Raw genomic sequence first — 12875 nt, 5'->3', positions numbered from 1 at the left:
AGGCCCTTCGGCCCAACAAGTACACACCAACCTTCCAAAGAGTAACCCACTCAGATCCATTCCACTACCCTATATTTACCCCTGACTGATAACCTACACTCTGGGCAATTTCCCATAGCCAATCCACTTGACCTGCACATCCCTGGATTGTGGGAGGAAACCAGAGCACCCAGACAGACACAAGAAGAATGTGCAAACTCTACACAGACAGTTGCCCGAGACTGGAATTGAACCTGGGTCCCTGGTGCTGTGAGACAGCAATGCTAGCTACCGTGCCACCCATACTTCACTTTTATAAAATCGAGATAATTTAATGAGACAGAAGCTTCTCAACCTCCCCACATTCTGAGCATCTGAACAAACCCAATATAACAATCTGTGAACAAATGTAGTGAAATAAAACTGTATGCTGACTTCGTTAAATATCCACCGATACTGCCAGATTTGCTGAGTTTTTCCAGCACTTTTTGTTTTTATGACAGATCTTCAGCATCTATGGTATTTGACTTTTGTGTTACTGACTTTGCATCTGCACGTTAATAAAAACACTGATTGTGACTTGTTATGGGTGCCCTCGAACCATTGTTAGCTTTTGACGCAGTGGTATATAATATCTAAAAGCAATGATAAGTCAGCACTTTGTATTTAGTTAAGGCCACTGTTCAATTCAAGATAACAGGATTGCACATAATTTTAATTCATACGCTTTCCAGTGGTAGATTATTAGCTACATTTTCTCAATTACTTAACAGCATTTGTGAAATTCTATAGCATTTTCAAGCCAATGAAATATTATTTTTAAGTATAGTCATTATTGGAGGCTGGACTGCCCATCTGTACAAAGCAATCTTTCTCAAAAGCAATGTAAATCTTCAGTGTGCTGAGTGAAGGATAAATATTAGTACGAATAATGGGTATAAGTTCCCAATTCTCCTTTTAAATAAGCGACGGAATTTTTCAACGTGTACCTGAGAGGGTAGAAGAAACTTCAGTTTAATGTCTTGTCTGACAAACTACACCTCTGACAGAGCCGAGCCTGAACCCTATTGCAGGTCACCTTCACCACTCCCTTGGGAGGGCCAATCACAATCTCTGGAGCAGAGCACGAACCCACATCCTTCTGAACCAGTCCTGCCATCTGATCCACAGCTAACATCCAGATAAAATCATAGAGGTCTACCCGATGTGTTAATATGAAATCTCCCAATTAAATTTAATTAGGTTTGGAGATATGCCCTTGGAAATTGATAAGCTCATGTAAATCGGGAGTCAGATCTGGTTGTTATTAAACAATGGGAGAAGTTACCCCTGTTGTGTGTGGCCCAACACCACCCCCACCCCCGCATTGTGCTTTCCTCTATACAATCATAAACTCCGACACGTGCATTTATTTTCAATGTCTTCTGAAACGGCGGTTCACAAGGAACAGTAGCTTCTCTAAGGATCATCGTTTTAAAGTCATACAGGTCTCCAGCACAGAAAAAAGGCCCTTCAGCCCATCAAACCAGTACGGGTGAAAAACAAACACCTAAATATTCTAATCCAATTTTCCAGCCCTTGACCCTTTGCCTTGGCAAGTGTACATCGAAATATTTCTTCAATGTTATGAGAGTTTCTGTCTCTATCACCCTTATAGACTGTGAGTTTCAGATTCCCACCACCCTCTGAGTGAAAAACGAAATTCCCCCCCAAAATTCCTGTTCCTTCTTAATTATTATGAATTATTTTGGTGAAGTGGGGAGCTGGGGGGGAGGGGGGGGGGATTGGAGTAATACGTTAGCATGAATGTGCAGCTATCTAAAGACCATGATTTCAGTTGCCTATGCACTCAATAGATTACACAATTTTTACTAGTTGATTCTAACAGTAGAGAACCCCACTATCTTCAACAGTACCCCTTGGGGGAAATACCTTTCAACAGCAAGGATAAAGAGTAACTGTGATATTTCTCATTACAGTCACTGATCAATCCAATAATTGCACCCTATTATACAATCATTTAATTTTCTGACATCTTGTCTGTGGTAATATAAATCAACAGGGAGATGGCAATGGTTAATAATCATTAATTTAATTTAATCGTGTTGATCATAAATAACCAGAGTAAAGCTTAAGTAGTTTGGAAGTGTCTCTCAGATTGTCCAATTGAATTAGTATCAGAACTTCACTGCCCAAGGTTTATTTTTAACATTAGATCGCCTGTGGCTTGCTTGCACTGAATATGGAGCTGGGCTGAATTTGAATAGCTAGTGTGATGCTAATTTGTACCATGCGTTAGACTCATACATTCTCTTTCAGAGAACAAGGGCATTCATTCCATTTCCCAGCACCAGGCAATATTGGTGTGCCTAAACCCAACTCATTCTAGACATTGTTCATGTCTCTTGCATACAATTGAGTTCTTCTGAAGCAGTCCATGCCCATGTGTGGCAAAACCTGAAAAATATCCAGGCTTGGATTGATAAATAGCAAATAACATTTGCACCATACAATTGGCAGGTAATGACCATTTCAAACAAGTGAGAGTCCAACTTTTAAAAAATTTGTTCATGGGATGCAGACATCATTGGTTAAGCCAACAGTTATAACACATCCCTATTGGCCCAGAGAGCAGTTAAGAGTCAACCACATTGATATGGATCTAATGTCATATACAGACCAGACCAGGTGAGGATGGCACATTTCCTTCCCTAAAGGACGTTAGTGAACCAGATGAGTTTTTATGACAATCAACAGTTGTTTTTAAAAAATCTCCAGTACCCACAAAGGCCTTTCAATGACATACTATAAAGTAGCCTCTGCACATATTCCACAAACCTTGAAATAAATCACTTCTTCCACAACCCTTCCAAACTTGTCCAAGAAATATTAAGTACAAAGTGTCTTTGTGGCAAAGACAGCCCACTTGCTTGGCACCCAATCCACCACCGCCACTATTGACACACAGTGGCAGCAATGGACCATCTACAAGATGAACTCAGCAACCCATGAAGACTTATTCAACAGGATCTTTCAAATCCATGACTTCTACCATCTAGGACGACAGGGCAGCAGACACATGGGAACACCATAACAGTAAGGTGCCCTCCAAGCCACTCGTCATCTGAGCATGGAGTCATTCCTTCACTGTCACTGGGTCAAAAACCTGAAACTCCCTTCCTAACAACACTGTGGGTGGCCCAATAACCCATTAATCAGAGTTGTTCAAGAAGATGGCTGACCATCATCTTCTCAAGAAGGGGACTGTGCTAACCAGTGAGAGCCACCTCCCATGAACGAATGAAAAGTCTACAATAGGCATATTAATTGTGCTTAATATAGTGCAAAGAACATAATACTCTTGAACTGAAGACACATAGTTCATGTAATAGCAATGAACCATATATAGAAACTCTGAATGGAATAACCATTTTGCTTGGTCAATGTCTGCTCTTTATTCTGTTTCAATATAGGGAGTACAATTTGAAAACCAAATCTAACTATCCAAAGGACCATGATTTTCTCACTGAAATAAATGTGATGATTTATTGGAATGAAATAGCCGATTGATATTTTCCGAATTAAAAATGATTCCGTCTTTGCATTCATTGCTGCTTAGTTCCCTACCACATCTTTAAACCTAAAAGTTGTGTCAATGTCATTTCTTGAAATTATCCTGAACCAAATCAAACCCTTCCTGCTGCAGTTTAGTCATCTGTGTTTCAAAAGGTAATTGCTAACTCTATAGTTCGTTATCGCTATACCACTATCAAATGAAATAATCTGTTTGGGAAAAATTTGCCTCACGCACGTTCTCTCACTCGTCACATTTCTAATCAGTTGCTCTCACATGCACACACATAGATTGAAGCAGTTCTTATCACCTCTCTCATTCTATCACAAATTTCCACTCCTGTCTCGATTTTTCTCCATAGTGTGTTGCTCATTGATCCTCTGAGCTTTTCTCTTGTGTTTTGGAAGCATTCTCCGGAGCAATCCGATGCAAACTTCATTGTTGTATAGAAATTATTACTCATCAAATTCCCTTGTTCTCTAACTTAATCCTGGACATGACCTCCAAATGACCTCTTAGGTTTCCTTATTCCAGAAGATCAGCGTCACATTGGAGTTCCTTCCTGACTTGGACATTATTGCCTCTTGGTCAAATGGAACTACCTTCCTAGAATTATTGTCTAAGTGCAACTGTCAACAAAACCACAACGAGTTTTTGGATACAGGCCCAACATAATTTCCTCAAGTTAATGTATCCTAAGCATTAAAGGTGGAACAAACCAAAGCAGAGATTATTGGAGAAACTCAGCAAGTTTGGCTGTGGAGGGAAAACAGAGTCACCATTTCAGCCTGAAGGGGGCAGGGAGGGGCGGAGCATTTCCGTTTAAGGAAGAAATGCAAATTAGCGCAGCTTCTCACGTCACCCAGTGAGCGTAGTATTCAGTGGAGCATGAGCCTTCAGGATGTTCTTTGATCCAGGTGAGAAATTGTGCTGTTCAGTAGGCAGGGAACCTTAGGTAGGTGAATTTCTATTTTCAAAAACGCAGTTAGTCTGAGTGTAAGAGAAATGGGCATTTGATGAGTTTGAGCGAGTGAGAGTATTGGGCATACTTATCTAGCAGGAGGGAGAAAAAAAATCTTTACTCAGAGAGTAGTAAGGGAAGCAGCTGCGAGGGGGATGAGACTGTCACACACCTCCTTCTGGAATGTGCCTATGCAGAAGAAGTCTGGAGAGGAATGCAGTGGTGTTTGTTGAGGTTCATCCCGAGCAGTGCTGTGACACGGGACTCCGTGTTGTATGGTCTGTTCCCCGGGACGCACACCGAGATGAACATCAACTGTGCCTGGAGGATCATCAACTCGGTGAAGGACGCTCTCTGGGCATCTCTGTTGATCTTCCAGCTGAAGGAGTTGACCCCGACGGAGTGTTGCAGACTGGCACATTCCAAGGTCCAGGACTACGTGTTGAGGGACGCGCTGAAGCTTAGGGCAGCTGCCGCCAAGGTGCGGTGGGGAAAGACCACCCTGTAACATCTGCCTGCCTAAGAAGAACAGGGGGCCCGCGCAGTCATTTGGGCTCCGCTGGCGCCTCAGCTAAATATATGGATATATGATTGATAAATGTACAGACCTGTATTTATGAATGATAACTTCTGATCTCTGTATGTAAATGTTTACGTATGTATGGCATGACCAACTGTACAGACCATCAAATTATTTTATGAATAAAGTTGCAACGGTAGTAGATTTGCCAACTTTAAGTACATTTAGATCGTCATCGGACAAGCATATGGATGTACATGGAATAGTGTAGGTTAGATGGGCTTCAGATTGGTATGACAGGTTGACACAATGTTCTATGTTAAGTTTCACAACATCTTTCCAATAAGAAGGAGACCAGAATTGCACGCAATGACCCTAGTTCAAAAATGACTCAAAACATTAACTCTGCTTTCACAGAGCTGTTCAAAGAATCCCTACAGGGTGGAAGCAAGCCATTTGGCCCATTGAGTCCACATGGACCCTCTGAAGAGAATCCCACCCAGACCCACCCTATCCCTGTAACCCTGCATTCCCGTGGCCAATCCACCTAGCCTGCATATCTCTGGACACTATGGACAATGTAGCTTGGATAATCCACCTAACCTGCATATCTTTGGACTGTGGGAGGAAACCAGAGCATCTTGGAGGAAACTCATGCAGACATTGTTGCTCTGTTGCCCAAGGCCGGGATCGAAACCAGATGCTCAGCGCTGGAAGGCAGCAGTGCTAACCACTTTCTCTCCACAGAAGCTGCCAGATCTGCTGAGCTTCTCCAGCAATTCCTGCTTTTATTTGTTGCAGATCTCTAGCATCTGCAGTTCTTAGTTTCATGATGATAAATTGTTATTCTCAAGAACAAAACCTGTAAGAAGTGCAATTGTTTCTGTGATCTAAATGTTTCTCAGATCCAAGTTTGGTATCATTTATGAATGAATTCTAGAATGGTGTCATCTCCTTTCTTACGATATCAGTTTGGCTGGAATTCTCCAAGTTGAATGTCCTTGCCAACTTTGAGGGCATTTAAATGGTCACTGGATAAACATATGGATTAAAATGGAATAGTATAGATTAGATGGGCTTCAGTTTGGTTTCACAGGTAGGTGCAACATCAAGGGTCAAAGGTCCTGTACTGCACTGTAATGTTCTATATTCTATGTTTTACCACACAGATTTCCTAATTTATAAACAAATGCCTTGAACCACTTGCGGACAGACAGTACTGCTCACTAGCAAAGATCACTTGTCATCTGATTAAGAAATTGGACTTGAAAAGTTTGCTGTGGACCAAAAGCTTTCTGTAAACATCACAACAATTGTATATTGAAAAACATTTCCTTGTGCACATTCTGGATACTCTTCTTTTCTCTTCCTCTGTCAAGTGACATGAGGCAGATAAAACATATCACTTGTTAGACTTTCCTGTCACAGGATGCCACCTTGCCAGCAGAGACTGCAGCATTAGGGGCTTCACTCTGTATCAAACATGGCTGACCATGAGACTCTTTCCCCTCTTTACCTCCTGCCATAAGGTATGGTAGAATACAGGTTGATGATTGACACACCTTCCATGGCCACCAAGCTCTGGAGTGGGACTTGACCCTACAACGTCTGGCAGGGATGCGCGGTCTGCCAAACAGAATTGTGGGTCAATCTATAGCAGGTGGACTGCAGTGATGCAAGAAGTTAACTCACCACCACCTTCTCCAGGGCAACTAGGGATGGGCAATAAATGATAGACTAGCCAGTAATGTCCAGATCCCACAAATGATTTTTTTAAAAATTGAGCCATATGTTCTCCGAATAGCATATATTATGACGACTAAATGCTGAAACCTAATTATTTTTGACATCTGTATGATTATAGGATGATTCCCTGCAAAACGCCAAATTGTTTTCCGTGGTTTCAATTACCCTCAGTTTCCTGTGGACTGAACATATTATAGGGAACAGAATGGCTGTGGCACAGAAAGAGGCCATTCAACCCAGCAAGGTCTGCACTGGCTCTCTTACTTACTGCCAATTTCCTCCTGTACTCCTGCACGTAATTTCTATCCAAATGACCACCCAATAACCTCTTGCATACTTCAACCTGTCTCCAACACAGGCAGTGCGTTCCATCCCCCAACTACTCACCGACTATAAAAGGTATTTTTCAGATCACCTTTGCTTCATTTGCACATCATTTTAAATCTGTGCCCTCTCACTGTTTCTTTTTTACAGTTTTTCTCTCTATCTATTCTGCCTAGCCCGCTCATGAAGTCAAAACCTATCAGGCCTATATAGTATTTTTGCAGCAACTTCCCGCTCAGTCCTTTTCACAAAGACCAAGTTGTCAGCCTTCTTATCTCCAACCGGGCCCAATTTTAACCTTGCAGCTCCACTCTACATTCCCCTCCCTAACTGCATTGCGGATCTACATACAGCTCCGGAGTGAGACCTAATCCTAAAACATCTGGCAGGGATGCTAGCTCTCCCAAACGGCATTGTGGGTCAACCCAGGGCAGGTGGACTGTGGCAGTTCAAGAAGGCACTCACCACCATCTTCTTAAGGGGCAACTTGGGACGGGCAAGCCCAACCATTGACACCCATGTCCCATGAGTGAAAAAGAAACGCTTGAGTCTTAATCCATGTTAGCCAGACCTGTTTTTAAACCAGCTTTTCCATTAGCAGCCAATCCCCTCTCCATGTTTGGCCCCATTACCGATTGGTTTTATTCAGAGTTTTGGACTGGGCTTAATGTAGCTTATTCAAGGCCCATACCTCTGCACAGGGACCAAAGAGGCCTCCTCCAGAAATCGAGTAAGACTGCATAACCTGTAACAACCTTCTTTTTAAATATCGCTGAACTGAAGTGGAAGACTGAGAACAGATTCCTTTTCCAGTTAAGCATAAAAGGAGAGGTTCACATTAAAGTAAATGCCATGTTCAACATTTTCTGTGTCTGATTGGTTGAGTCTGTTTACTATTGATTGTCACTGTGTTTGGTTAATCAAGCCTGGTTGTGTACTCAGAGAATAGAAAATAAAGCTGTCGATCTAAAGCATGGAGTCAACGTGTTAAAGCACTGTAAACCAAATTCATTGCTCACATAGAAACTGGATGATACAGATCCACATTATAAAAATACAACAGTAAGCAAAGAGATTGACTGGAAGTTAAAGGGTTTGAAGAGCCACTGTGTAAGTCTGCATTATAATAAAGTACAGTAGCCGCTCCCCCTATTCCCCCCCACCCCACCCCATACCGCGGAAGCCTGAAACCGCGGCGAGGACTGAACCCATTCATTTACATGGGAAATATACCTTCCCGGCAGCCTCCTGACCTCTGGTTCCGGAAGCTTCTCAATAATATGTTCGGGCTGCGGTAAACCGCAGCTAACTGAAACCACGGGAAATGATTCTGTGGATACGGGGGTCACCCTGTACATTGGTTAAGGGCAACAGTTTTTAAAAGAGAGATGACACCTTGATAATAGTTTTCTGTCACACTTTGCTGTAGCCTTCTTTCCATTTAATCAACTCAAGCTGAATACTATTCTTTCTTTCACCATTTTCTTTCCCATTTATCAACCTATGTCTGGAACCACCCTAGCCCATAAAGACATTAGTTTCAGTTCAAACCCTGACTCTCTGGTCTTCCATTTGTAATTTGTATACAGGTTTGATGAGGTAATACTTGGAGCACAGTGTACAGTACTGGTTTCTTTACCCAAGGAATGCTATACTTTCCTTAAAATGCTCTCACAGTTCATGAGATTGATTGCAAGGACAAGGGGATGGTCCTTTAAGGAGAGATTGAGTAAATTGGACCAATATTCCCTTGAGTTTAGAAGAATGAAGGATGGTAACATTGCAAGAAATAAAATGTTTAATGTGTTTGACAGATAGATCTATAAAGATGTTTCCCTGGCTTTCCAGTCTAGGACACAGAGTCACAGACTCCAAATAGGGTATTAGTCATTCAGGATGAAAATAAGGAGAAATTTCCTAACTCAAAAGACTGTGAGGAAATTTCTTGTGCAGGTGGCGAGAGATACACAATTCTTGATCAAATTCAATCCAGACTGATAGAATTATGGGCATTAAGACAACAAGGAATTCCAGGATTGTTTAGGAAGCTTTGTTTGAGTTGGAAAAGAGCCAATGAAAGGTGAAGCAGGCTTGTGAAGACCAATAGCCTACTCCTGCTCATATTTCTGATGGTCAAAACTAACTCCTGACACTTTCTGTTACATACAATAAAATGCTTCACATTTCTGCTTGTAAGAAATATCTGCACACAGTTTTAATAATATAATTGCAACTTTTCCATTTTTAGACTTTCAATTTTGAATCACTTCTAATAATTGATCCATGTTCGGATAAAATATCAGATCAGTTAACATAAAGATTGACGTGTTTGAGGCTCTTATTTGGGTTTCTCATGTTTCTCAACACTTGTTCTTTGTTGCTTAGAAATACTGCTAATCTGCGATCAAATGCTGGATTTAATTCTGAAATTTCTGGAAAAGCTCAACAGGTCTGGTAGCATTTATGGAGAGTAATCAGAGTTAATGTTTCATGGTCAAGTCACCCTTTGAAATTTTTTTTACTGGATTTAGTTCTTCCTGTTACATTATTTTCTAAAAACAATGGCTCACCGCCAACTTTTGAAGGGTCATTTGGGACGGGCAATCAAGGCTGGTAAACATTCCGAAACATTTTTTTTAAAAATGAGATTATTGTGCTGTTTAATATATGCTGATATGATTTAATACATGTGCATAATTATTACATTTATTTCTGGAATTATTACGACACATGTTCTAACGTTTCAATTGTACATACGTCTTACACATCACATTTTTATGCTATATGAACATGATGCTGTATATCTGCTTGTTATCTAAATAACAGAAGGTACCACCAGCTCCTCAGGGCTACAAGTGATGACAAGATATGCCAGACCTACCAGTGACACAGCCTGAGAATACATTTTTGTACAGATGAATAAGGAGGCTGTTGAATCTAAGTCTCTGCAAAGATTGAACAGTACATATTTGTTGATAGAGCTGCAGGATGTTATGTGGGCACTGATTGATTCATACAACAGCTCAGCTTATCTCCTCATTTCTCTTCCCAGTGTGAGTGAGGGGCTCAGTGTCAACCTTAAGTGTATTTACAAAGCACCTTTAATGTAGTGAAATGTGTCATGGTGCTAAATGGGCTGTTGGCACTGCATCATATGAGGAGGTATCAGGCCAAAACTTTGTCAAAGGGGGATGTTTATCCTTCTAGGATCCCTACAGTATAGAAGCAGGCCATTCAGCCCATCAAGTTCATACCAACCCTTCAAAGGGCATCCGACCCAGCACCATTCCTATTCCCATTGGTAACCTGCCTAGCCTGCACATTATGGGCAATTTAGCACAATCAATCTACCTAACCTACACATCTTTGGAGTATGTGAGGAAACCAGAGCATTAAGAGGAAACCCATGCAAACACAGGGAGAATGTGCAAACTCCACACAGACAGTTGCTGGAGGATGGAATTGAACCCAGGTCCCTGGCACTATGAAGCAGCCATGCTAACCACTAAGCCACTGTATCAGCCACTAGTTCCATGACTCATCTTGAATTGAGAGACAGCATGAGAGGCAGAAAGGTGAAGAGTGGAAATCCAGAACTTAGGACCTATGCAGCTGAACGCACAGTCCCTAATTCTGAGCTAAAGTCAGGGACGGATGATAGGCCAAACATTTGCAGCAACTCAAAGTCTTTAGAGGACTTTAAGGTTGGATGGAGATGGGGAGGGATGAGGTCATGGGAGGATTCAAAATCAAGCATGTGAGTTTTTAAATCTTGGAATTTTCTAACTGCTAAGGAACAACTCTCTCAGAAAATCCACCAACATTTTTGACATTTTTTTCAAAACTTGAGGACAGCACAGTCCTGTTTCCCGATGTTGGAATTAAAATTCAACCAAATAGATATATCTGATAATCAAAAGCTGTTGTAAATTAATTAGTAATTGACTGTATCCAATGCAGACAGAAATCAAATGATTAAAATTAATGTGACAATCAATTTGAAGGAGAATGAAAATCAACTCTATGGAAGGAGGTTCTTCCAACTTAGCTCTGATGCAAACAGCTTTTTTTTCATCAAAAATGCAGAGCTATTCCTAAAAGAGAATGAAATGGTTGTCCGTTGGCAGAGTTACCTGTCTGTTGGGGCTTGACAGTGACTTGCCAGGGAACTCCTGTTTTCTGCACGCCAAACCTTCTGCTGATGCCAGCTCCCTAAAAACACAAATCCAATTATTTGCAAAGCCACAACACTCTGTCATGACAAGAAATGGGACATGTGGTTTCTCCGCCATCAGACAGCGTGCTTAATTCCACGCAAGGCAATTTGAAAAATGACAGAGGTCATAATGCTCTTGGAAAAGAGTTGGCCTCTATTTCTCTTGTGTTGACAAGAATCCTGTTCCTTTTCCAGGTGCATTACTGTGCATGGGGGTGGGTCACTGTACCTTCCAAGGGTCTTGTATCCGAATGTAAAGTGCTAGTGGCGAAGTCCTCATCCAGTTGAGCTATGCAGTCACAAAAGTAAAACTAAAAATAGCAACCTGTTCAGCTTGGAGGATAATACGGTTAATCTTCCTTCATTAGTCAGCAGGAGAGAGGCTAATCATTTTAAGGCTATGCCTTGCTGCTTCTTATATCGGCTGCATCAACACAGAGGTAACAGACATCTGGAACTGTGTTGGAGGCTGTAATACACTTGAGAATTTACGTGATGTTACAGGACCATGATAGTAAAACACCATCAGTTTATCAATGTTCCCCAAAGTCCAAGACTGTCAGCCTTTGAACAAACTGCCAGAGCCTGGGAGATTGAGAGGAAACTTTATTGAACTTTATAAAATAATGAGGGGTTGTCTTTTCCCTAGGATGGGGGATTTCAAGACTTGGGGGCACATTTTTAATGTGAGAGGAGAAAGATTTATAAAAGACATGAGGGGCAAATATTTGACACAGAAGGTGGTCCGGATGTGGAATGAACTTCCTGAGGAAGTGGTGGATATGGGTACATTTACAATGTTTAAAAGACATTTGGCTAAGTACATGAATAGAAAAGGTTTGGAGGGATATGCACGAGAAGCAGGCAGGTGGGACTACTTTAGCTTGGGAGTATAGTTGGCATGGACTGGTTGGACCAAAGGGTATGTTTCCTTGCTGTATCACTCGGAGACATAGCTCAAAGGTTGAGTTGTCACAGTTACTTTCAATGGTTGACAAGTACTGTGAGGAGAGAAAATATTGGAACAGAATTAGGCCATTCGGCCCATTGAGACTGCTCTGCCATTCGATAATGGCTATTATATTTCTCAACCCTATTCTCCAGCCTTCTCCCCGTATCCCTTGATCCCCTTACCAATCAAGAAAAGCATCTATCTCTATCTTAAGTGCACTCAATGACTTGGCCTCCACAGCCTTGTAGCAATAACTTCCACAGGTGCGTCACCCTCTGGCTGAAGAAATTCCTCCTCATCTCAATTCTAAAGGGTCATCCCTTCACTCTAAGTCTGTGTCCTCAGGTCGTAGCCTCTACTACAAGTGGAAACATCTTCCTCGTGCCCGTTCTATCAAGGTCTCTCATCATTCTGTAAGTTTCAATCAGATCCCCCCACCCCATCCTTCTAAACTCCATTGATTACAGACCCAGAGTCCTCAGTTGCTCCTCATATGACAAACCCTTCATCTCCAGGATCATTCTTGTGAATCTCTCTGGAATCCCTCTGTAGGAGGAGGCTTGAACAATGATATCATCAAATCAGACTATTACGGGTTAATCG

At 41.6% G+C, this 12875-nt stretch overlaps 1 protein-coding gene across 12 annotated transcripts in view; it reads right to left on the bottom strand.

Annotated features, from left to right (window-relative positions):
• Positions 1 to 12875, bottom strand: part of ptpn20 (protein tyrosine phosphatase non-receptor type 20) — a 440815-nt gene that overhangs the window by 267725 nt on the left and 160215 nt on the right. For all 12 annotated transcript variants that reach the window (XM_087982468.1, XM_087982474.1, XM_087982476.1 and 9 more), the window contains one exon: positions 11238 to 11316. In XM_087982468.1, the coding sequence (XP_087838594.1) occupies positions 11238 to 11316 (79 nt within the window). The remainder of the gene's footprint in view (positions 1 to 11237; positions 11317 to 12875) is intronic.

Source organism: Chiloscyllium plagiosum, unplaced genomic scaffold (genome assembly GCF_037043375.1).
Source record: "Chiloscyllium plagiosum isolate Xiang-an unplaced genomic scaffold, Cpla_swu_hap1 HiC_scaffold_43, whole genome shotgun sequence".
NCBI classification, from domain to species: Eukaryota; Metazoa; Chordata; class Chondrichthyes; order Orectolobiformes; family Hemiscylliidae; genus Chiloscyllium; species Chiloscyllium plagiosum.
Note: the sequence above shows the minus strand (reverse complement) of the source record. Positions and strands in the feature narration are given on the sequence as shown.